Source organism: Vulpes lagopus, chromosome 10 (genome assembly GCF_018345385.1).
Source record: "Vulpes lagopus strain Blue_001 chromosome 10, ASM1834538v1, whole genome shotgun sequence".
Lineage (NCBI taxonomy): Eukaryota > Metazoa > Chordata > Mammalia > Carnivora > Canidae > Vulpes > Vulpes lagopus.
In genome coordinates, this window is record NC_054833.1 from 5,886,398 (window position 1) to 5,913,828 (window position 27,431).

The 27,431-nt window shown below is 41.1% G+C and overlaps 1 protein-coding gene across 3 annotated transcripts in view; it reads right to left on the reverse strand.

Moving 5' to 3' along the window:
* Positions 1–27,431, reverse strand: part of LOC121500689 — a 414,421-nt gene that overhangs the window by 341,828 nt on the left and 45,162 nt on the right. For all 3 annotated transcript variants that reach the window (XM_041772631.1, XM_041772632.1, XM_041772633.1), the window contains exon 3: positions 5,462–5,589. In XM_041772631.1, the coding sequence (XP_041628565.1) occupies positions 5,462–5,589 (128 nt within the window). The remainder of the gene's footprint in view (positions 1–5,461; positions 5,590–27,431) is intronic.

Genomic DNA, 27,431 nt, shown 5'->3' on the forward strand with positions numbered 1-27,431 from the left:
GCCTTGACCCCTGACAGCCCAGTCCATTTTCCCTGTTCTTTTAGCGTGACTGCCTATGACAAAGGTTGTCCAGGAATGTCCCGTGACCTACAATGTTTATCTCAATCCAAAGCTCTCTCAACAACCAAGCCTGGGAGCAGCAGGACGGCCTTTGCTCCTTTTGAGGGGAGAAGCCCTCAAATTTTGAGGCATGGCAGTGGGCACCTGGTAACTACATATAATTTACAAAAAGCATCATATACGTTAGGCTAAGAATCTGAATTCAGAAAAATCCTGCCACCACCAACAAAGGCTGAGAGATGAAAAGCTGAGTCAATCACAAAAATAACTAGTGTGTTTCTTCCATGCCAGTTTACTAAACCTTTGGTCCAAGTATTACTTTTGTTTAATAAAAGAAGGGAAGAAAAAATATTTTCCGGTTGTCCAATACAAAAAGCCAACTTCAAAGGAGCTCTATAAGTACCGTAAGGTAGTATTGTCACCCAGGCAATTTCAAAAGGCCTTTCAAACCACTCTCAGATAACTAATCTGTTATCTGGCAACTCTTATGAGAAAACATCTTTAAAGAGTCCATAAACAATCATTATCTTCAAACAGCATCCTTAAAAACAAAAATCCCTGGATAACATAGATTTGTTTTCCATTTTTACCTCCCTCAGACTTTACTTCAGAACACTCGTCTTAACCTTTCTAATTTATATATTTTTAAAAAGTCTTTAATTCAAAAGCTAACAGCAGAACAGGTATTACCACAGATTCTGTAAAAATTCACCTTGCAAAAATGGGTTTGAAATAAAATCTATCTTTGAATTTAGAGAAAAGGGAGAGAGACAACAAAAGAATATAAGCTTAAATGAGGAAAAATCTTTACATAATCATTTACTTTTCCATTTTAATTAAACCTGAATTCCAAATGACCCTGAGTTTATTAACAAGATAATTCTTTGTAAGGCGCTACTGAGCACGTTCTATAAGAATTTTATGGTTTGTCAATATCAAATGGTAAAGAGTAATCTAAGAATTCAGTTAAGCCAATAAAATAAAAGGGAATCACAATACACCCGCTTGGTCACCTGAGAATTCCTTTGCAGACAAAGAGGGAGGGTTGCGCAGTGTCAAGTCACTTCCAATACCACCAATTAAAGCAAAAGCTTCAGCTCTGAATATTCCATTTCCTCCCCAATGTACCTCATTCCTCCTACCCCAATCAAGAGACAGCTCCCTTAAGCTCAGGATGTATTTTGAGAGATGGAATTAGAATTTCCATAGCTGGAAACTATTCACAGATCACACAAATACTGGTCCATATAACTGAAATAACTTTTAAATCACCAAAATGTACTGTGCCCTAGTGCACAGTTACCTCAAGAGAGCTCTGCTTTTGCGTGCTATTCATAAGGCAGTTCCACTTCCAGGCCAAGTGACCTTTACTAAAACCCAGCATAAGGATAAGTCTTGAAACAAATGTCCTATTGAGGTTGAGCGTAAATGAGTGAGTGTGTGCATGTGTGTAGATAAGCGGAAAAGGGTTGAGGAGGAAGGAGCAGAGTGTGTATGTTGAGAGGAGATTCTTCCAAATTCAGCATGAGAACACTGGTAATCCACGATGCTCTTCAATCTGGTATGAAGTATCACTTAAGTAAAAGAGGTCTAAAAGCCCTTATCTTAGAATTCTCCATATTCCTGAATAAAAGATAACTTTAGGATGAAAGAAATCAAACAATCCAAGAATTAGAACCCTATTTTTGGTACTGCAAAGCAGGATCGTGTTTTGCTTTTCTCTAGTGATAATATATTATTTTAATGCAATATTTATCGAAAGAGAAAGCTAGCCAAATACTGTGACTCAAAAGTCTGCTATGTTATACGAGAAACATTTCTATCCAATAGGCAAACAGCCCTGCCTGGCTCTTTCTCCTCTGAAATTGCATTGTTATTGACCTCTCCTATGGAGAAAGTGTCCCCATAGAAGAAAGCCAGAATTGCATTCACCCAGTGTGTGAATCACTCCCACAGCATTAGCATTAATGAAATCTGGCAACTGCTACAAGCATTTCTGTGCACACCCTCTTTTACACAACTGCTATTACTTGTGCTAAAAACTCAGCTGTCACGTCTACATTTTTTTTCCAAGATAATAATCCTGCTAGTAGAGTCACCAAAGGGCCATAGCAGAAAAACCCAATGTAGAGAGCACTGAGGGTTGAATAGCCCATTGTCTGTTTTGGAACAAGAGGGCTGTATTCCCAAGGAAACCAGAGTAAAAACTAGATTAGAACAAAGACTTAAAATTCAGAAAGGGCTCAAAAGTAGCTGAAAACTCACCCACATTTTTTATGCTTGGCATCATTTTGTATGTTTCCATTACAAAACAAAAATGTGGAGATGATATAAATTTATAAGGGAAGCACTTTGATATAAAAAAGACTTTGTTTTTTCAATTTCTCCTAAGCGTTTAGAATGCTTTGGGGGAAACAGAATATTCTGCATATTTTACAAACCTCTACAGTGAATTGAAGATTAATCAACCGTTTATGCATTCAATTTTGTTTGGGCCAAAGATATAAGTCATAGCAAATACATACTATTATTTTATACTTCTGTCTCTCTGCACAGTTTATTCAACAATTTCTCAAATCACCATATGCAATCCTTACAGCAACACCGTGAGGTAAGTATGACTGGTCCATCATACGGATGAGAATACTGGTCTCCGTGCAGAAGATATTTGTCTGATCTAGTGATCAGCACTTTTGGAGCAGCCTTAATGTGGTTGGGTGATTTCTGGCTTTCTGAGTCCCACTTTCTGGGTATATAGAACGTAGGAAACCCAGTTCCCTGGCCTCCTTTGCAGCTAGGGTGAGCTCAGTACCACCGATGAGATCTGCCCTTGCAAAACTGGGATTCACGTGTGAGCAATGAGAGGAAGGGCACTCCATACTGGTATGGACCTGATTTGCTTTTACTGGCCAGGATGGCAACCAGGATATCCAGCATGGAGGCCAAGTCTTGTTGCAAGGCTGAGCCCCCAGCACAGAGCAGCACTGCTACTGGCAGCAGCTGTAAGCAGGCAGATCTCCCAGCACCACTGCAAACCACAGCACCTAGTGCTTGGTGAGGCAGGACAGGTGGGCAGGACAGCCCATACTCTTGAGCTATTTCTCTGGTGCAGTTTTGGACATTACTCCTGAAAACGTAGCTATGCACCTATCTCTTTGCCCCTCCCAAAAGGGCACTCTCCCATGAACTTCCCAATATCCTTTCAGCAGACTTCACTTCTGCTCAGATTCCATTCCTGTTGCTTGCAGTTAAGGATTCTGATTAATTTACTGAGGTTGTGTGCAACATTGATCCTTATGGGGAAGTCTTCTCTGGACAAGGGGTGACCATAAGGCTGAGTCCTAAAGAATGTATAAGATCCAACCAAGCAAAACTATGGGGAAAGGGGAATGGCATTCTAGCAGTGCAAAGGTCCTGTGGTAGAAAAGAAAACCAATGAGGCTGGGGAGAACTTAATGAAATGAGGCCAGGAGGGGGGCAGAGGCCAGAGCACAAGGGTGTGTGGCAAGACATGTTCCACCTCTGGCCTTGCATATCAGAAAAAGAAGTCTTACAAAGCCAAAATAAGTATAGACATAAGCAACATTCATTCAAAGTTTCACTCTGAGAAATTTCAGGGTAAGACTAATTAATACTCCAGTTACAGGATAGGCTTCAAACATGGTAAGATAGTGGTCATATTTCCCATACTGAAAGAGTCCCAGGCCCTTAACCTGTCTAAGGAATATGCCAGCAATATTAGTCTAGCGGTGAACACAATGGAACTGAAGAAACTTGGATTTGAGCCCTGACACCAGTTACTTGATCTTAGGGAAGTCATTATTACCTGGGAAGGTTGCCCACATCCATAAAATACGGAATAATCTGCTACCCTCCATATCTCACAGAATTATTGTAAGGTTCAAATGTGCCAAGAGATATGGGAGCTCTATATAATACTAGGTATTGTTGGTAGGGAGATATTGTGACGATGGTAACAGTGGTTATTATTGCTAGAGTAAGGTCTCCTGAAACATAAATAGGGATGTCAATATACTGCAGCTATCAATATTTCCAAATGGGTCCGGAAGAGAATACAGTATTTTTGAAGTAATTTGTCCTACGAAAAAAATGCTATGTGGGTGATGGATGTTAACTAAACTTACTGTTGGTAATCATTTTGCAATATATGCATCCTTCAAATCATTAAGTTGTATACCTTAAAACCTTATAGTATTATATGCCAATTACATCTTAATAAAACTGGTGAGAAAACTCAGCAATGGTCAACCTTTTAGCATGATACTCTATCCCTTTTTGGGCCTCCTCACTAAAAACTTATTTTCAATGAAAAGTCATTCAGAGAGCCACAGTTAAAACAAACAGCCTGATAAGAGTAGCTGGATTTATTAAGAGTTTTCTATGTGTAAGATACTGTGTTAAGTGCTAATAAAAAATTTTTTAATAAAAATAGTTTTATCAATGCAAAGCGCTTTGTGATTTATCTTTCTAATCCTAAACTATTTCAATGTAAGGACATGAATTTTTTTGGTTCCCATGGTTTTGACCTCAAATGAACTCACAATCCAGAAGATGTAAATGAATATATTACAAGGTGACACATTATTATAAAAGGTAGACCATCATTTTTAGGACAGAGCTTGCGTTTGTTATCTGCAGAAAGAAATGATTCTTTTTAAGAAACAAATTTTGGGGGGGTCCACCTCGGTGGCCCAGTTAGTTAAGCATCTGCCTTTGGTTTGGGTCATGATCCTGGGGTCCTGGGATCAAGCCTCAAGCCATATGGCAGGTTCCCTGCTCAGCAGTGAGTCTGCTTGTCCTTCTCCCTCTGCCACTCGTGTTCTCTCTCTTTTTCTCTCTCTCAAATAAATTAATGAAACCTTTAAAAAAAAAAAAAAGAAAACATTTATGACTACTTGAATGTGTGTATGATGTATGAGTCACCATATAAGAGCACAGACAATATAAAAATAAATACTTTTATTATAAAATCGAAATAAAATTAAATATAAAAATAAATATTTTTACTATATATATTGAAAATAAAAACAATGATAGCTAACATTTATAAGCACACTTAAGTGGTCCTAGACACTATGCTTAATGCTTCACACAGAGTGACTCAGTAGGTAGTAATGCCTGACCATGCAGATTGGAGTTGGGGTAAATATTACAGGAAAATTGTAAGTTTTCTAAGGATGACTTGGCCATCACAATTAAAACAAGGTAACGTTTATCATCTTCACCTGCATCTAGCCATATTCTTTCCCAATTTGAATGTTAAGGATAACTCAATAAATTACAGCGTGAATTCTCAGACACCCATCTGGTTTGGCTATCTACACAACCAAATCTGCACATGAAAATCCATCACATTCTGAAAAAAGTAGTAATAACTTACATGACATTCCACAGCCCACCGCTGAAGGACATTCTAATGTTTTACAACTTGCCCAGTCAGACTGTGAGGAAAGCAATTTTGACCCGAAGTCAAAGAGGTGGGCATGAGTTTCCAGATAGCAAAATAATCTGTAAGTTAAAAGAGAATGTTGAGCCTTTTCTAGAAGTAGAAAAGGGTATTAATGACAGCACTAGTAAGACTTACTGTCAGAAAAGGAAGTACCTCCAAGAGCTATTTAATCCATTAAACTATTGCCCGACTATTCAAGTATATTCAGAACTTCATTTGATCATGCCCTAATCTTCCCTTACATTTTAATTAAGATTAGCTGGGCATATAAGTGAGTTTTGAGCATAATATCCTAGGGTGAATAAGACTGGAAAGAATAGAAATAGGTCCCTCACAGAAGGAAATGTGGGGAAAGGCAATCCTTGGGGATTCTTTGATCCTCCTCCAAGGGAGGGCACCAGCAAGGTGACTACAGTTGGTGGCATTCAGAAGTCATCTGGAAGCACTTTGCACTTCCTCGGAAGTGTGCCGGTTCATGGTGAAGGCAAGGATATGCTTTGTGGCATATCTCCTTCTCAATTGTAATCTGCAGTCTTATTTCTGCATCTTGGTATCATACCTTTAAAAAGCAAAAAAATCTAGTGTTATGTCTTGTCTCACACCTGACCTGTTATCTAGACTATCCATCCATATATATTTTGGCTAATTTGCATAGCACCTGTCATTCACCGCCTTACATTCCTTTCCTTTGTGTTCCCTGTTTCCTCTGTCCCTCCCTCTCCCTTGTGCTCTGTAACTATGTGAACGCAGGTGTATATAAAGTTACTAAACCATATGTATACACAAGCAACCTAAAACTGAATCTGATTCTAGTTAAGGAAACTCGGGTGCCTGGGTGGCCCAGCGGTTGGGTGTCTGCCTTCCTCTCTGGGCGAATCCCCAGGTATGGGATCGAGTTCCACGTCGGGCTCTCATGGAGCCTGCTTCTCCCTCTGCCTGTGTCCCTGCCTCTCTGTGTCTCTCATGAATAAATAAGATCTTTTTAAAAATAAAGTTAAGGAAACTCAACATTAAGGACCAGGCCTGCAGACTACTGAACTGAAATATTTTTACTACTTTTGGTCTCTTAAATTTTCACAATTACAACTGTTTTCAAATTTTAAACATCCTGGGCAGCCCCGGTGGCTCAGCGGTTTAGCGCCGCCTTCAGCCCAGGGCCTGATCCTGGAGACCTGGGATCAAGTCCCACGTCAGGCTCACTGCATGGAGCCTGCTTCTCTCTCTCCCTCTCTCTCTGTGTGTCTCTCATGAATAAATAAATAAAATCTTAAAAAAAAAATTTTTTTTAAACATCCTTTAATTTTCCAGAATTTTTTTCCCCAAAGTTGTTATTTCCTACCATTACAGTACATCTCTAAGTCACAGGCTCCCCTATCTGCAAATCAACATCATCCATAGGCTATTTATCTCTAAAAACAACTTCAGCTCATATTTATTTTATTCATCAGTTAAGGTGGTAGAGCTGAGATATGATACTCAGAACCCAAGCTCTGCAATCTGCAGAGAAACGATTTTGCATCCATACAATTGCTTCCTGCCAGTGGACTGCCCTAGTACAGCCTTGGGAATTTAAATGACCGATTTACCCAGGGAAAGAAAGCTTATTTTTAGTAAGTGGAGGGAGGGGGGGTGGAAATGTTGACTTAATTTATTTTACTGCCTGTGAATCTACTTTGGAAAGGAGAAGCAGAGTTTGATTAATTAGATTAGCAAATTCAGTAAGTTGTTTATTCAGTTGGGTGAATCAATGTTTCCCTGAATTGACTTTAGCTTTATTTTATGCTTTCAAATCTATCCAGTAGGTAAGATGTTGAAAGCCCAAAGCCTTTCTATCCCACAGCTCTTTCGAGTATCTTTTCACATGTTAATTGGATCTCTTTGTGATTGGAGGCAGACAGATTTCACAGCCCCGCCCCCTCCCCTCCCCCCACGCCAGCATTGGCTAACACACGTATAGATGCAGGAAAATTAGATAATAGAAAACTGACTACATCCCCATTTTTTATGCATCTCAGTTTGTAGCATTTCTCCTTTCGTGCTGACTCCAGTTTTAAATTTTATCTCCACCCAGGATTAAAACCGAAATGAAATAAGAAGCTGCTTCTCTATTAGTGACAGCACATTTTAAGATCATTAGGAAAGAATTATTAGAGTAAACTGCTTTATTTTGTTTTAAATAGTTGCTAAATTTCTCAAATATTTGCTAGTTTTCCTTCCTCTCTTAACGATCTTTCTTAGGAAGTTCCTTTCATCTGACTTGCTACACAAAAAAATCATTCCTCATTCATTTGTTACTGAGATTTACAGGAGTACAGCTGTTCAAACAAGTACTTGCCTATGAAAGCCTGAGAAAATTGGGAAAGATAATCAAATTAAAATTCCAGCTATACATTCTTTTAACAGCGCAGTTTTTATATTTTATATTTAAAACATATTAAAATAAAATGGATAAACCCTGCAGCACCACAGACTACATTTTTCCATTAACGACCTAGATGACATGTTCAAAAGGAGAAAAACATTAATTCAGCAACAAATCAAATGTGCCTTACTAGAAGAGATTTTTTTTTTTAATTAACAAAAAAATTGAAGATCCAAGAGAATGGAAGCTGGAGATCCTAGCAGTTGGGGACCATTAGAGATTATTTGGCTCAAAGTGACAGTCAGAAAATATGAGTGCCGGTGACCTGGGCATGAGAGTGTTGAGTGGCTTCTGATAAACACCAGACACCACTGATTTTCAGCTAAAGGTAGAACTGGAAGTGCTTTTATTCAAAGGCTGCAAAAATCACCTTCTCCAAGGAAGTATCCATCTCTCTAGTTCTCTGAAAATGAAACAGATTATAGGATCAGTCTCCCTCCAACTAATGAGGCATATTCAACTGGCCTTGAAATTGGAAAGTAGAGAGAAAAATCAAAATTGGAGCGGTCACCCTTCTGAGTTTTTTCCCTTCCTCTCTCTAATGCATCTGTCCACTGGCTGTGCTAGCAAAGGACAAGGATTCTTATGTCAGTTTGTATTAATTCTTTTGAATTACAACTGAAAATAATGTCCACCTCCATAGATAAGTACTGTGTTTCCTAGTGGATAGGAGAGCATCCTCTTCCCATAGCTGCTCAAGATTCCCACCTCCAGTCAGTCACCAAGTCCTATTTAGATCCTACCTAACAAAAATCTTCCACTCCAGCCATTCTTCTGCATTCCCACAGCCCCGCCCCTTGTAGAGTTACAAGTCATCTACCAACCCGATTAGGATTAGGGCAGGATCTGTCTGGTCTGTCTTCAAATTCAGCCCAAACCCTCTTCACACACAGGCTGCCCAATCTTTCTAGGTAGCAAATCTCTTTCTGGCATTAGAGTAAATCCCCAACACTCAGAGCTCCAAACACCAGCAGGCTGGACACCAAATCCACCCTGCTCTGCTTCCACAGCACACCTCACGGTACAGCCAGGCTAAACCATTTTAATTTTCCCTGTATTTAACTTGTCCAAGCATTTCTCATGCTCCACTCCAATGCTGTCGCTATCCGTACATATCTTCCTAGAATGCAAACTCCATTAAGACAAGGGCTGAGTCTACAGCATTCAATACTAAATTCCCTCCGGACACCAAATGCCCAGCCTAGGGCCCAGCACTTTGTGAGTGATCAAGATTTATTCTACTGAATAAATTAATTAATTAATGAGAAAGTTTTTATACTCAAACAGTCCTGGAAGTCTCCATGGTAAGTTTTTTCCTAGAAATGGGCTACAAAGAGGGCCTCTTTTTCAAACGTTTCCTAAAACTTAACCTCTAAGACTAGCACTCGGTAGGTGTTCCATAAATATTTGGTTTTGGGTAAAAGAATGAACAGGGCAACAATGCCACTAAGTGTGTGACAAAGTGGTATTGTTTTTATTTCTTTTTTAGGTGGGCCCCATGCTAGGCCAGGAGCCCAATGTAGGGCTTGAACTCATGACTCTGAGATCAAGACCTGAGCTGAGATCAAGAGTCAGATGCTTAACTGACTGAGCTCCCCAGGTGCCCCCTGAAGCTGTTTTTATTAGAACTACTTGCCAGACACTGACTACGAGACCAGAACATGTCAATCCAGTTATGCAGGTTATTCTAGGTCTAAGTAGTTGTCTTACCCCACCATACAACCTAGATTGATGTGGATGGAACTGGACAGTATTATGTTGAGTGAAGTAAGTCAATCGGAGAAGGACAATCATTATATAGTTTCACTCACACCAGGAATATAAGAAACAGTGAAAGGGATTATAGGGGAGAGGAGGGAAAATGAGTGGGAAACATCAGAAAGGGTGATAGAACATGAGAGACTCCTAACTCTGGGAAATGAACAAGGGGCAGTGGAAGGGGAGGTGGGCGTGAGGATGACGGGACTGCGTGACGGGCACTGAGGTGGGCATGTGACAGGATGAGCACTGGGTCTTGTATGTTGGCATATCAAACTCATATATATTTATATTTATATTTATATTTATATTTATATTTATATTTATATATTTATATATTTATATATTTAAACCTAGATTGAGTATTTTAAATGTTTGTTGTGGTTCCTATGTTAGTTACACCGCTGGTTGCTACTCTTTACTCCCAGGTAAAGCCAATTCAAAAAGGACAGCACTAATAACAATGTTGGTCTTTCTCAGATTCCCAAGTCAAATTGCCAAAATGAGAAACACTTCAAGTTCATGTTTGTTTCTCTTAATTCTAAACAAACAAATAACCTTATCTTCAGGAGGAGCTCCTCACTTTCTAAAATGATTCCAATGTGGCAGCCAGGCACCATGCCCCACACTACATTTTCTGTAAGCTTCGCTAACTATTTATTGGAGTGGATGAAATAGCTTCTCTGTCTTAAAAAAGGGCAGGGGGGGTAGGGGGCAGCCGGGGTGGCTCAGCGGTTTAGCGCTGCCTTCAACCCAGGATGTGATCCTGGAGACCCGGGATTGAGTCCCATGTCGGGCTCCCTGCATGGAGCCAGCTTCTCCCTCTGCCTGTGTCTCTGCCTCTCTGTGTGTGTGTGTCTCTCATGAATCAATAAATAAAATCTTAAAAAAGAAAAAGAAATCGCTTCTCTGGCCAATTATGGTCCCCATTTATTACTATTCACCTCGGGCAAGAACCCAGATCTGGGTGTAGATATTTACTATAAAAAGAGTGGTAGTAATGGGGCACCTGGGTGGCTCAGTTGGTTGAGTGTCTGATTCTTGGTTTCAGCTCAGATCATGGTCTCAGTGTCCTGGGATTGAGCCCTGCCTCAGGCTCAGTACTCAATGGGGAGTCTGCTTGTCCCTTTGCCCCTCCCCTGCTCATGCTATTTCTCTCTCTCTCCCTCTTTCTTTCTCTCTCTCTCTCTCAAATACATAGATAAAATCTTAAAAAAAAAAAAAAAGTGGTAGTCAGAACCTGCTTTCACCCATTCAAAAGCCCCAATACCTGCAAGAGGAAATCCAAAGGACTTTACACAGAGGCCTCAAAACCCATCTAGAGTATCTACACATCTCCATCTCATCACCAGTGATTCCTGGCATCCTAGACTCCCGCACGCTACTCAGAGATCTCCACACCTTCCTATGTGCTTTGCATAGGCATTTCCTCTGCTCGCAATGTGGCCATTCCAATCTCATTCCTCACCCTGTCCTTGGACCTGGCATATTCTCCCCAGGCCCAGGCAAAATCAATTATTCCTTGGCCCTTTCTTTCCTTACCTCTTTCAGGCCACTTAACACATTAGATATTGCAATTACTGCTCATGCATCTGTCTGCCTACCAACCTGAGAGCTGCTTATAAGCAGATAACCACTTCTCACTCATATTTTTATCGCAGTGTATATAAAATAATAACTAGCATATGAGAGTCAATGAATTTAATGAACTTAATGAAGGAATCTGTTTCATCCCTGCCAACGACTGAAGCCGTGTAATAAAATTACCAGAATATGACCGTAAGTCCACCCATCATGATTCTATGCATCATAAACATCAATAGAAAACCAAAAATGTAAATAGTATGGTTTACTTGCTATGTAGACTTAGGATAAATTACAAGACTAATTAATAGCAAGGCAATGGCTCAGCCTCTGACAATATAACCTTGAATCATTGTTCCAACTTGGCCAGGAGTTGGAAACAATTTGAAAGGGAATGTTTAGAGATTCTAAAGGACACTAGCTATCTGGCCCTTTTAATATTTGCTCGGCAACTATTTGCTGAATACCAGCAACATGCCTGGCTGGCTTTGGCAGTAAAAGGACCATTGAGCTGTTTAGAAAAAGACCTCTGACCTAATTTAAGAGCTTTTCAGTCTGGTATATGAACTAAGGTGATGATAAGGCATGACATATAGAGGTCATATGAGTATAAACACGGGATTATTGGAACTTATAGGAGGATGAAGTCAAGTTTGTTGTTTTGTGGCCTTTTGTTACATATTGCTAGTAGGGTGGTACATGTGCTCTAAGATGACAGTTTGGGCTCCTTTTAGGCCAAGACTTACAAACTCTTGTTTTGCAGCAGTACTCTCAAACAGCAGTCAGGAATGAGGAGTGAGGGGCCCCTTCCTCCCAGGAGGAGAAAGGAGGGCAGGGAGGTCTTTACACTCTTCTGGGTTTTACTCCTGTGCTGGGGTTTATCACTGGGAAATCATAGGGGAAAAGTTTAAATCCCAGAAGACTCAAGATGAAGCTCCAACCCAAAACTTATCTCCTCCCAGGAGATGTCTAATGAAGACTGGCTCTTGCACTCCCAGAGCCCATATTTAAGTACATATGGGAGCTCCCTGAGCATACATCAATAGGATATGGTCCCTGCCTTCAAGGATACCTCTGTTCTCACTCACAGAGCCAAAGTAGCTGTAAATGTTTGCCTTTATTTGTTTTCACTGCATTTATTATTGTAAATCTTCAAGTTCAGTGGATGTTCAAAGCTAAAAAAAAAAAAAAAAAAAAAAAGTAAGGGACAGCCTGGGTGGCTTAGTGGTTTAGCACCACCTTCCACCCAGGGCGTGAGTCTGGAGACCTGGGATCAGAGTCCTGAGTTGGGCTCCCTGCATGGAGCCTGCTTCTCCCTCTGCCTGTGTCTCTACCTCTCTCTCTCTTTCTTTCTGTGTCTTCCATGAGTGAATAAATAAAATCTTTAAAGAAAAAAAAAGTAAGAAAGAAAAGAAAAAAACTAAGCCATTAATTTCTCTGGTCCCATTTCTCACCAATCCGACATCCCCAGGAAACACACTCTCAGACTCAAGTTCTCTCTATATAAAGTGTGACCTGTATTGCATGGGCATGAAATCTAGATATGTCCAGATCTCCTACTATCTCAAACAACCTCAAAGGTCACCTTTCTCTGGGGACCACACAAATTGTGCCCAAAGTCAAGTATATTCAAAATGACTTTTGGTAATTCAGAACAAAGGACTCAGAGCCAAGAGCAGGGACGAATCCACCATTTGAAATTATATGAAAAAAATCTTATGTGCATGAGAATGTATGGATTTCTTCTTGGGGTGAAGATCCATTGCTTTCAAAACGTTCTCATGCAGGGCCAGTGAGAAGCCACCTATATGCCTCAGTCGGTTAAGCATCTGCCTTCAACTCAGGTCATGATCCTGAGGTCCTGGGATGGAGCCCCAGCTTGGGCTCCCTGCTCTGCGGGGAGCCTGCTTCTCCCTAACCCTCCTTCCCCGCTGTTGTGCTCACTCTCTCTCGCTCTCAAACAAATAAATAAAATCTTTTTAAAATAAATAAATAAATAAATAAATAAATAAATAAAGGACTGGTGAGATAGATAGACAAGACAGACACACAGACATACTCCTAAATAAATGAAATCCTGCTAGTTTCAGTGAAGAAAATATTTTATTATACAAACATGGAACAATTTTCATTTGTCTCATGAAAGGTGTCAAACTCTTTTCCCATGCCTTTTCATCGAAAATGTAATTCAAAGATCCACATTAGCAGGTGAGTACCAGAGCACAAAGATCCCATGAGGAGAGGCAGCAAAGAAAAGGAGAAAAAACACCCAAGTAATACATGCTTGAAAAACTTGAAGCATGAAAAGATAAAAAAAGTAGGTCCCCATGACTTGACATTCAGAAGTAAGCAACAACATTTCATTCCTCCTGGCTCCACAACCCCCTGCAGTAGTCATTTCACCGCTATCCTACAAAAGGGTACTGAGCTACCTCAGTGTTTCTGAAACACTACAACGTGGCTACAGAACAACACAAAGCACCTGCCATATAACCTCTCAAAACTAACACTGGGAAACAATATTAAGAACAAAATACCTACATTTCATTCCAAAAACTAACAAGAGCGGGACACGTGAGTGCCTCACTGCTTGAGCATCTATCTGCCTTGAGCTCAGGTCAGGATCCCAGGGTCCTGGGACAGAGTCCCACATCGGGCTCCCTGCATGGAGCCTGCTTCTCCCTCTACCTATGTCTCTGCCTCTCTCTCTCTCTGTCTCTCATGAATAAATGAATAAAATCTTTAAAAAAAAAAAACTAAGTAGGGTAATTTGTCCCTAACAATAAAGTGGTATGATGATCTGTGGAAAGGAGTGTTTCTGTTTTTAAAATAAATTAAATATATGAGACTAAAATAGGTTTTTACCTACAATTTATAAGCCATAGGGTGTCTCAAAATGGGACTATGTATGTGAAGACCCCCTTTTAAATCTGATCCTGCATTTTGATCTGACAAAACCAGGGCTGATGTATTTCCTTCTGTCGTTAGAGTTTATAGACATCCTTTTCTGAATGAATCCAGAAGGAAATGTCTCTGCTGGTTCTGTTATTTGCCATTGTCCTTTTTTACCTGTGGTGTGAAGATTCAGCCCTCTTTTATCCTGAACACCAAGCAACTTTCATTTCTTCACACTCCCCAGTCTCCTCTCAGCAGCTCCATGTGGAGATCTCTGGGTAGCTTCAGGCATATCCAACTTCTCTCTGATTATTTATGTTGGTGACAAACTCTTTCTCACCAACTGTCTAGGATCACTCAAAGACACATGATGTGTAAAAGCATTCCATTTCCCAACTGATAATTTGGAAAGTCGAGAGCTCCCAGCTTCAGCTGGCCCAGTGTTAGCACATCGTTGAGCAGAACTCAATTCTTACATTTTATCCAACTTGTCTGTAACATCCATATGCTCGCCTCACTTCCACATGAGTTCTCAAGTCCAAAAAACATTAATAACAGCAACTATCCTGTTGCTTTTTTCAAATCCTAAGCAATTACATCATAGAATGCACACAAACCCAGATCTGGCATTTGTTACCAGTATGACCTTCAAGCCAAACTTTCTTATCCTCACCGATTCTCACTTTCCTCATCTATAAAATGGGGAGAATACCACCTTCCTCACCACACTGCAATTAAATAGAATAACGTGTGTGAAAGGCTTGGCAGAGACACTGTCCCAAAGCCAGTGCTCAGAGCTGTCAAGAATTTATTTATTCTGAAAGCAGAGAGTCTTAATTATCTCAAGATAAGAGCAAAACTGTTGTGCATTTTTTTTAGGGAAATGGAAATGATTTACATTTGAAGCACAAGCAGACATTCCTGTTCAAAAAATGTCAAGGTCAGGGCTCCTGGCTGACACAGACGGTAGAGCAGGTGACTCTCGATCTTGGGATTGTCTGTTTGCACCCCACGTTAGGTGTACAGATTATTGAACATACAAAAAAAATTTTTTTAATAAATAAATAAATGTCAAGGTCCTCCTGTGACAAGTCCCTGGTCTGGAAGGACCCTGAACTCTTCTGTCTCATTCCTTGTCCCAATTTGTTTTTTTCTTCCCTCTCTCTGCAAATGAAAATAGCACAGGGGAGACTCTGTAAGCAGGATAGCAGGGCAATGACAACTGATAAGGACCCTGGATGAAGTCCTAGGTCAAACTGGTTGCAGCGCCTAACCCCTTAAAAAGACTGATTAAAGATTTAAATGGGGGCAGCCATGTGGGAGACACACATGTGGTTTTAAAATATCTGAATTCCATTGTGCTGTTCTTGGTAAAATCCATACCGACCAAGGGAGCTGACACTTTCAATAGAACACATGGGCCTCCATTGTATTTAAGACCCCTCCAGGTATTTTAAGCACTGGGCTTAAAATAAAAAATAAAAAATAAAACAAAGGCCCACTATCTGTCCACGCTCCATCTTGCCAAAAAGAAGAAAATAGATTGTTGTGTGTGTGTTCTTTTTAAAAAAATAGGTCTGTTATAGGATGATTGTGGATTTACGTAGCCCATTCGGCAGGATTTTCCCACTAAGCTACAAAGCAAAAGATTTATTTTGTCATTGTCCAACACAAACAATTGAAGAAACTCAGCCTAGTGCAAAAATCCCCAGGAGAAACAATCTGCAATTTAATTAGTGAATAATGGAAGCAATTTAAATACAATTCCAGGCATTTTTAAAAGTAATATTTGAATAGACATCTGCTACATCTAGTAAGTGTTTAGGCAAAGCACAATAATCCCTGATCTGATGAGATGCCCAAGGTTATGAACAAGACTGTCTATTGTTAGAGCAAGACCCATATTTTAAAACAAATGCCACAAATCCACCTTCTCAACACCTACCCCAGCCGCACGAAATAAAGAGATAGGGCAGATAGATGAAGAAAATATTAGTAACAGTCTTTTGAAGGGCAGAGTAATGGAAAAAGAAAGGATTTCAGGGTCAGAGCACTGAGCTGGAATTCTGATTCCATCATTACCTCTCTCCTCGTGCCAGCTCAATTTCTTCAATTATAAAATGGGAATACTAATGTCTACCTCTCATGAGTTCTGAGCATTAAATGAGAATATTTATAGCAAAACACCAGATAAGTGTTGGGTGAAGATGGAGAAATGTTGATATGGAGAATACAAATCAAAATAGTGGTATGTCACTACTGCACTTTCTACCATTAGAATTTTACTGTTTCAGCTTCATGGATTTACGTGTATAGACAAAATATTTTCATATGCAGAGTTTCAGTTCCTTGACATGAAAGAGACCTGCAGATGGATAGTGGTGATGGTCAACAATGATAAAATGTACTTAATATAACTGAAGTAGGGGGCAGCCCGGGTGGCTCAGCGGTTTAGCGCCGCCTTCAGCCCAGGGCGTGATCCTGGAGACCTGGGATCGAGTCCCACATCAGGCTGCTTCTCTTTCTCTGTGTGTGTGTGTCTCTCATGAATAAATAAAATCTTAAATAATAATAATAATAATAATAATAATAATAATAACTGAACTAGGGACAACTGGGTAGCTCAGTGGTTGAGTGTCTGCCTCCAGCTCAGAGCATGATCCCAGGGTCCTGGGATCGAATTCCGCCTAAGACCCCCATGAGGATCCTGCTTCTCCCTCTGCCTATGTCTCTGCCTCTCTGTCTCTCATGAATAAATAAATATTTAAAATATATATATATATAAAAAAATAAAATAAATAAAATATATATATATAAGTGAACCATATACACTACAAATGGTTAAGATGGTAAACTTTATATTATATGTGTTTTGCAACAACTTTTAAAAATTATTTTAATAAAATTTTGACCATTCTCTGGTGGCAGAAGGGAAACCCCTTCCTTTTCCTCCCTATGTTGGTCAGTGGAAGAAGCCAAGAATGGGGGGCGAGGGAGTATACTGTGAGCATATTGCAAAGGCATGTACAAATTCTAGGACCTCAGCCAAACTTTCAGAAAGGGCCCTTTTTTTTAACCTTTTGCTAATTGCAAACAAAATAAATTTCAAAATGAAGGTACCCGTACATTGGCGCTCAAGCCTGCAAACTCCTCTGTTTTGTACACTTTCAGGACCACAAGTGATAATTGTATTTATTGAGGGGTAATGAATATGAACACTCGAAATTATTCAACAGTTTTGATTTGAAAATGTTCAACGGACTCCCAACATATGGCCACAGCAAGTATTAAAAAGGAAAAGGAGGGAGTGCCTTGGGTGCTCAGTTGGTGAAGCATCTGCCTTCGGCTCAAGTCATGATCCCAGAGTCCTGGGATCTAGTCCCACAACGGGCTCCCCACAGGGAGCCTGCTTTTGCCTCTCTCTGTGTCTCTCTCATGAATATAAATAAAATCTTAAAAATAGTAATAATAAAAGAAAAAGAACACACAAAAGAAGAAGCAGCCACATTTTCACTCATGTAGTTATGGAGATGGTGGATGTTCCTGGATGTTCCTGGATACACCTAGTGATGAGCTATAGAAATCCACATATGATTACAAGCCCAGACACAGAAGTGACTAGGACCAGTAGAAAGGAGACTGAAATGAATCCCCAGTGGTCCCCGCTCTGTTACCAACCGAGTTACCCCATAGAAATCACCAAAACCTTCTAGGCCTCGGTCTTCACATTCGGGAGGACTGGCTGACAGTGAAGTTCCGTCTTGGTTCTAGCAGTCTGCGACTCATTGCTCTATTCTCGGCTTTGTTGGGAGGCCTAACCACACAATATAGGAACCCATCTGCCATAGACTGAATGTGTGCTCTTGAATTCCCGGAGTCAAAACCTAATCCACAATGGGATGGCTTTGGAAGTGGGGACTTGGCTGTACCCTCCTGTACCCATGAACAGGATTAATGCCTTTATAAAAGGGACCCCAGGGAGTTCCTTCCTGCTTCCACCTTCAACAGTACAAGGACAGATCGAGAAGACAGCTGTCCATGAACCAGGAAGCAGGCCCTCTCCAGACACTGAATCTGCTCATGCCTTGATCTTGGACTTCACAGTCTCAGAACTGAGAAGTAAATTTCACGTTGTGTATACCACGTGGTCCTCAGTGTTTTGTTATTGTAACCTGAGACACCATCCCCAGTGCATTGGAGGAAAAGAAAGAACATGAGAAACAACTATACACAAAAGGATGCCAGGGAGATAGCAAATAAGAACCTCCATGACCGAGGCTGGGCCCCCACAGCTCCAACAGATACTACGAGAAAGCACATGGTGATAAAGGCAGACAGCCCAGGCCCACCTGGTGAAACACAGACTCCGCCTCCCACTGCAAGTGCAAGATGCCAACTACTCCTGTCGCCAGGGCCTATCCCAGCAGTCAGTGGGAAACCTCACCAGCCCCAAGAGCCTGGGTCAGAACTACCACTTAGCCACAAAAACTCTGCACACTGTCTCCCCTCTGGGATCAGAGATTACAGTGGCACTAACTCAAAGTGATCAGGACAGGAGAGGCCATGTACTTCAAGGTCTGAATTACAAAATGATTTCTCAGGAATCCACACTTCTTCGCATATACCAAGTTTTAAACCAAGATGCTGAATAACGCTGGAAAGGAATTATCTTGATTCAGTCCAAAACGGGACACTCCATACTACTGAAGAAGACTATGCAATCCTTTACAACATGACAACTGAGACACTTGAAATTTGATACTAAGCTGAAAGGCCCTTTTTTAAAAAAAAAAAAACGCTTTTATTTATTTATTCATGGGAGACACAGAGACACAGAGACACAGGCAGAGGGAAAAACACGTTCTGTGCAGGGAGCCCGATGTGGGACTCAATCCCAGGACCCAGGGATCACTCTCTGGGCCAAAGGCAGACGCTCAACTGCTGAGCCACCCAGGTGCCTGAGAAAGTGTCTTTAATCTTTAGCTCTACGGGGGGCTTTCTGATATTATATTTCCTTTACATTACATTTCAAACTCAAAATCAGTAGTAAAGACGCTGATTTAAGTTGAGTAGAACCCACACCTGTGTCTGCATGATCATAAATTTGCAAATTGGTGAAATCATCCTTTATAAAAATTCCAAAATTTCAGGTGAAATGAAATAATAGTAAAATGCCTCCTAGTTTCCTATAAATACCTGTTAAAAAACCCCAGCAGGGGGGAAATCTCATCATAGGGGGCAAAGACATGGTCATAGAGAGCCAAGACATGATCAGGAAGCCGGCATAATCATAATCTGGAGGCACCTCCACCCTCCCACAGATTGTGGCTAGATTCAGAAATACCATTTTGCAACCTGCCTCCTGAGCTATGAGGTGGGCAGTGAAAGCAAGGGGTCTCACCTTCACAGGTGGCACCGGAGCAAGAAACCACATCACCCTGACAAAATGCACAGCCTGCCAGGTCGGTGACCCACATTCGCATTCTCTGGGTCTTCCTTTCTACACCTAATAATACGATTAGAAACTCTCTAACAGATTGTTTTCAGAGCTCAAGAACCTACTTCTTGCAAGGAGAGCTGCGCAAGAGAGAAAAATGCTAGGTAAAGGCAAAAGAGCAATCTTATTTCAAACTAAAACATGATGCCGGGAAGTGGATGGCAGAGGCAAGATGAGAAGCTCAGGAAAAAGCCTTCCTTGAACACTCTTTTTATCTTAGTAGGCCTCAAGAATATTTTGGCTTGGTGCCCAATTTTCAAAGCTGCAATGTCCCTACAAAGTACTCCACCCCACTTCTCCACATGACCTAAGCCTGGACTGAAATGAACATCCCTGCATTGCTTATAGGAAAGGGAATGAATCCCACACACAGAAAGAGACATAGCAGTTACTAAACACATTGCTAGACATCATAAGCTGAGCTCATCACAATGCAAATCAAACTGCCCTGCAGTATCGGAAAAGAAAGAGGGACTCTGCCAGAGTCCACGGAAAACTGCGAGGGAATTGGGGAATCCACAGCAAGCCAGGAAAGTGCCTGAGTTCCAAGCAGAACAGGGGACAAGATCTGCAGCAAGATGTGGAAGGAGCAAGGAAAGCCTTTGCTGCCACCACCACTCCACGGGGCTCCAAATCCTAGGTCAGGTCCTTCAGAGAAGTTTCCTTCTTGCAAAGACTACTGGGAGGAGAATTCAGACCTAGCTAGGGGCACCCAAGTGGCTCAGTCAGTTGAGCATCCTTGTTTTGGCTCAGGTCATGATCTTGCAGTTGTCGGATCAAGCGCCGCATGGGGCTCCATTCTAAGAATAGAGTCTGCTTCAGATTCTTTCTCCTGCTCCCTCATCTTCCTCCTCTGTTCTGCCAAGTTCACACTCACACTCTCTCTCAAATAAATAAAATGTTAAAAAAAAAAAAAAACAGGATTCAGACTTAGCTAAACCTTGACTTTTAAGATCTCAAAAATCCTGATGGGAATAGCTTTCAAAGTGCCATGAGATAGGAACTCAATAATACCCCTTTGTAGAAGACTTGGTCCTAGGAAGACTTAGAGACACCAGCAGTTTAATATTACAAAGATTTCCTCCAATATGAAGGCTGTTGGCAGCCCATGACTGTCAGGATTAGTTGTGTCAACTCTGCACATTTGTGTAAACCCTGGAGAAATGCTTCTCATCCAAGAAGGGATATGGACCATGGGGTTCCAAAAACTATCCCATGGAGATATCTGCTGTACTTGAGCAGTTGCTTGCAAGCAGTCAAAGGCAGAGACATAGAGGTCTTGGAAAAAAGAGATGGAAGCCCCATTTTTATGTGCTGATGGAAGAAAGACTATCAGTAAAGCCTCCCAGAGAGGATTCTGTGGATGTCCTACCTAATCAATTCAGACTTCAGGCACACTATTAAAGTGCTTCTTGATCTCTGGAGAGATGCCAGACTACTTTAGCAATGTGAGGAAGGCTATGGATCTGCCTCTCCCCCAGAAAAAGCTCTACACCCACGAAACTTTGCACACAGCTTCCTGGGGCTCATGTCACTCAAACCTGTGTACACAAAGCTAAACGGTTATGCACCACAGTACTATGTGGTTGTTTGGCTAGAGCTACAGGTTAAGCTAATAACACTCCAGGTAAATTGGGATGTTCCTTTGAGAGAAATGAGTATTCTTTCCATCAGTCGTCCTGGGAAAGGGTAGATCCCAAAGGAGGAAATAAAGGCAGAAAAGACCCAGGCTGAGAAAGAAACTCACCTTTTCTCCCTAATTCTAGTGGGATGTTGGCCTGAACTCTCAGGAGTCTAGATTCACATCCAGGTACCCATGAATGGTGAGGAGTGCTGACTTTCACCCCCATGGAAGACAGCTACCACCTGGGGACTCTCAACCTAAATGTAAAACCTTGCCAATGACCTGGGCCCATGGGTCCCCAAAATAATCCTATCTCACTACTTTTTGCAGTTATTCTCTGTGCCATGATCCTCTCCCATTACCCTAAACTTTTAAAAAGTCATGGTAAATGTTACAGCCTCAATTTAGAAATGTTTGAGGGACTAGTGAAAGGGTCTATGTTCAAGTTTGACTAAAGTGACAAAGGGAAGAAGAACCCCTGAAGCTAACACAGTGATGGCTGTAAACCGTGAGACCGGGAGCCTTGAAAACAATGCAGTGGCAGGCAGGTGACAGCAGATGTGCAGGAAACAGCTAGCCAGACATAAAAGTCTGTGAATCTTCACATTCTTTCTGAGGAGTCCCAGAGAAGAGGCTAAAGGCCTTCTGTTCCAGGGCAAAGCAACAAGCCAGAGGGTTGTAGGTTAGCCTGTTAATGTGGTCCTACCTTATATCAAAATGGGGGCCACTTGGAGAAAACAGGAGAGCTGGAGAATGAAAAGTTAAAGACTACCCTGAAAGGTAAATAAAAAAACAAAAAGCATTACAATAAATAAATGAACCCATAAGCTGGATTTTGGGGGGGAAGACTATGCAAACCTAACCAGAGAAAAATAGAAAATGCAAATTTAAAATAACTATGTGTTTAAAATTTTATCAATGAAGGTTACCTAATCTATGATTTCATGGGAAAAAATTTACTTGTTTTTTCCAGCTATAATGAGATATAATTAACATCTAACATTGTGTAAATTTAAGATGTGCAACGTAATGATTTGATATATCTATATTGCAGAATGATTCACAGTAAAATTTTTAAATCTCAATAAAACCAGTGGCTGTTTAGATTTCAATTCTCAAAACAATAACACAGGAGAAATTAAGAAATGGATAAAGTAATTTACACCAACAAAGAGACTAAATGCCCATTTGGTTTTATTGGCCAATTATTTTAAATTTCAAGGATCAGTAATTTCCATGCTATATAAACTGCTTCAGGACATTAAAAAAAGAAATCCCTAAAAGACACAACAGCCACACATAATTGATACCTATACCTATGAAAGAGAGTGCAAAATGAAACCACAAATTTGAAGGGTAAGACCGAGCTTTGGTTCCTCTATGTTGCCTGGTAACCATCAGTATCACTGAATTTGACATTACGGGATGGAATTAAAAAAAAATAAATCTCTAAATCCAACCCCACTATCTACATGTCTGGTATCTTCACCTCTCATGAATCCCCCTCATTCTGGCAGCATAGTTGAGAATACACAGAGTGACTGAACCACAACTGGGCATGGGACACAGCAGCTAGCCCCTTATCTCTATGGCATCCTACCCTTCTACTCTCCATCAGTCAGCTACACTTATCTGGTCCAAAGTGTTTGATAAAATGCTTTGCCATTCAATATTTCAAATGTAAATAAACTACTGCATCATGTATTGATTTTATTTCAGATGCAGTTTCTCCAATGCCTTAAAAATAGTAAAGTCTATATTACATGTCATTCTCTTAAAGATCATTTTCTTGGAGAGGAAAAAGTAGTCAAAAGCGTGATGGATTTTCTTCTTCTGATGGATATGAGGAAACTCACCAGTGTAACAACTGCTGTGATAGATCTATAGAGCTGAAGCATTCTCAAGTGAAAGAAATAATAATGGGACATCATAACTTGCCACAATGTGGTTATAACAAGGTTTGGATTGGCAGAGACAAGACTGGAAAAAACAACCCCGTGACCGATAACCTGATTTCTGCCTCTTTGTAGTGACTTGAACTTTGGTTCCCATAAATATGAGCAATTCCTCACAAGTTCTATAAGAAAGAATTACAGAATTTAAAGCTGCAAAGAATCTTCATTTCATCTACTGATTTTACAGATCAAACAACAGAGGACCAAGAGACTAACGACTTTTATTCTGTCTCCTGAACTTATCAGGCCCAGAAGAAATATCTAGTAGTGGTTGTAAAAAATGCCTAGGACCTTCCATTTCCTCCATGCTGTCTGCCTGAGACCAAAAAAGAGAAACAACTGGTAAAGGGATCCACAAATAATTCAGTTTCAAAATACAGCAGCGTATACACCACAGGCAGGAAATGTACCCTAGTTTCACATGATGAATAATTTAAGACTCAATTCAGAAAGATTTCAGATCCAAACACTTAAAGAAATCTTTATGGGTTTCTGATGAAGTTGATACTATGAAATAAATTATTTATCCTCGCTAACCCGCTCAACATCAATGGGCATTAGAGGCAGAAAGGTAGGTGACCATTGGAAGAGGGAAAGCATGCGTTCACCCTGACGTCTCCCCCTGAACTCCCCAGTAATATCCGGGGAGACCAATAAGCTGATTTCTAAGCATCTGTTCTTGTACCCAAATGACCGCCTCCTGACCTCCCAGGAAAATACCAATCTTCCTAGTGAGCCTTCCACTTGCTTCAAAAAGAAGGGATTATTACCTCACCTGTTAAGAAGCAATACTCCTGTAGCTTTACTTTTCAAGTTCTCAACTCTTAATATTTTGCAATTGCAAACCTCAATGTCTCACCAATTATTAGATGAGGTAAAAAAAAAATCAAGGATGGCTTTATCACAGAGAACCAGTTGAACACAAACGCTGTGAACCAGGTCTTGAACAAATATATCAGAATGCCAGGCCTTGTTTAATTCACCTTCATTATTAATAAAGATTCACGGGAAACTTAGAGAAAAGTGAATTGAAAAGCCACAAAAAGGAAACACTTTATTCAAAAATGATACACTATGTTTTACAAGAACATTAACTATGTGTTAGTATAATATCTCCCTAAGATTAATAATATTCACTATTTAAATTTAGCAAGTTCATAGTAAATTGCTCTATTTTGTTAAAGATTTTATTTATTCATGAGAGACACAGAGAGAGGCAAAGACACAGGCAGAGGGAGAAGCTGACTCCCTGCAGGGAGCCGGATTAGAGACTCAAACTCAGGACCCTGGGATCACAACCTGAGCCAAAGGCAGGCACTCAATCCCTGAAGCTACCCAGGTGCTCCTAAATTGCTCTATTTTAAAATACGAATATACATCCACGAGTACTCACATACACACATGCATGTGTCAAAATAATTGGGTAGATGTTTCTAGAACTCAGAATATGGTTTTCCCATAAAATAACAAGGAAGCTTCGTTAACAACAGTAAGCACAATCTAAGTGCTGCAAATTTTCACCCTAAATACTTCTGTTTATCCTTTTGCTATAACCATTGCCTCTTTCCACCCTGGAATTGTACTAAGCAATTTCATTTTCGTGCACTTTTATCACTTTCTACACACCTGTCAGGGGGAACACCTTTAAGGTCCTCTGAGCCCACCATTCTGGGCTCTTTGTCTTGCTAAGACAAATTTTCAGTCTTTCTGGTCACATAATTTTGGTCTGTGCTAGACACCTAGGAAAGGGATGAAGTGAGCAATCTTCCTCTCATTGTCTAAATTATTTCAATGATAAAAGATCGGAGTGGATATGTGGGGGAGATAGAAGGAGAAAGAAAAAGGCAGAAGAAAGAGAGAGAGGCCTGGGTGGCTCAGTGGGTTAAGTATCTGTCTTTGGCTCAGGACCTGATCTCAGGGTCCTGGGATCAAACCCCATGTCGGTCTCCATGCTCAGCAGTCTATTTCTCCCTCTCCCTCTCCCTCTGCCTGCTGCTCCCTGCGCCTGTGCATTCTCTCTCTCTCTCTCTCTCTCTCTCTCTCTCTCTCTCTCGCCAAATAAATAAAATATTAAAAAGAAAGAAAGGGGGGAGCGCTGAGAAGAACAGAAGGCAATGGAGGAAGAAGGAAAGAGGAAAGAAAGGGGAGAGTTATTCAAATTTAGTAGATGGAGAGAATGGGAAGAGGATTCATCCCAACCAGAAGAGGGAAGGAAGGGGAGAGAAAAGCAGCCCCAATGAATAGGACTGAGTAGCTCAGAGGCAGGAGGGCTTCCTCACCCGTCAGACTGCTGGGGGGTGGGAGGGGGGGGTTGTAGATCAGCATCCTGGGGGAAAGCACAGCAGGTGCAGGCAAAGGGCAGACGACTGGGCACTACCCCAGCACCGACACCAGCCACGTGAGAGCTATTTTACTCTCATGGGTGTGGGTGTGGATGGGGAACGGAGCTATAGCAATAACAATAAAAAAAAACAAAACGGTAAAACACCTACTCTGTGTCTGGCCACTGGCCAATTTTAAATGTTTTACCTGTATTTACTTCATCGAAAACTCACAAGAACCCAAAAGGTAGGTACTACAATGATGCTTAGCCTACAGACACTGAGGCATTGAGAGAGAAGGAGGTGCTTAAGGCCACATAGCCAGCAATTCAGGAAGGTTTTCAGATGTTTCAAGAGGAGCAATCAGGATGAGCTTGAAGGGTGAGGAAGAGTGGCTTTAGGGTCTACCGTGAGGAAGGCCTGGGAGTGTCCTAGGACTGGAAAGCATAAGAAAACACCAGGAAGGCAAATCAACAGATTAACAGAATAGACTTGAGGAAACTGGGGGTGAGGAAAAGAGTAATGTCAATAAGATTGGTCCTATTCTTACTACTGGAATTAGCTTAATCCATTCCTTTGGGGCCAAACCTCCACCCAGGGATTGTTCTTTCTTGTGAAAAGGAGCACAATGACGCATCTTGTAAAAGGAAATGCACCCTGATTTATACTTGGCACCCACTGAAGAGAGATACACTCCCTGAAAGTACACAGTAAGTGGCCCGAGCTTAATTTCCCCATTCATCTCCCGGTGTTCACCAGCCCACAGTCAGTGGCCTCAAGATGGAGGATGGGGAAGTGCAGCGCACCCCAGGCCTAGCCTCCCACAAACACCCAAAGCCCATTATGGAAAAGTGGGCCATGTGGTGGCTCACCTATCAATCTAGATCCTGTCACCATGAGTTCCAAACTCACACAATCTCAGGAGGCCAAGAAATCTTAAACCCCATTCTTCCTCCAATTTAGGACACATTCCCTACACATTTCCATCTCTTCCCAAGAAAGGTCCCCACACAACTTCTTAAATACAGGCTATATTTTTTTCCTCTAAATTTGAGGAAATTTCCTTAAATTTGCACTGGTAAAAGGCAAGACATCCTATTCCTCCCCCACTATACACACATGCCGAAAGTGGCATCTATTAGAAATCAACCAAGACATTCAAAATGCTGGCACACAGAAACATAGGAAATGACCCTCCAGATTTCTTTCATTTGCCAAAAGACCAATTTGTGACTTTAAGTCATCCTCGTATGAAGCCTGCCACTCTACCACTTAGAATTCTTATACTTTGAGAATTCTAGATTTCTACTGATGATCAAACACATCTTTCCCAATAATCCACAGAGAAATAAGGCTCTGCTTCTAAAATCCTCTGATAGTCTTCACATGTGAAGCTTAAAAGAGGCCACAGGGAAGAACAGAGTTGGGACCCAGGACTCTACTCTGGGAGCAACATCAGCCCCATGTGGGCAGCTGACTTCTTCCCCAGAGCCCAGGTCTTTGTGAAAAGGTGGCATGGGCTGGCGCAGGCTGACACTGAGAACCGTAGGCAGGTGGAGTCATTCTTCCAACAAATAACTAACCCACCTGGAAGGACCACCCTGTTTGGAGAATTCAAACTCCCACTGCTTTTTCCAGACAGATTTTTCCAGCCATCGCCTCTCCAAAATGAAAATGTAACAGCTTGCAACCACTGCAATATCCTTAAGATGTAATAATGGAAAATGAGAGGTTATTGATTGGAGAGGGAGGACAAGTAACCACAATGGTGTCATCAAGTCGGAGAAAGAAAATTAACAGATGAATTCTCCAAGACTGAGATGTTGCCACCCACCGCAGATGGCA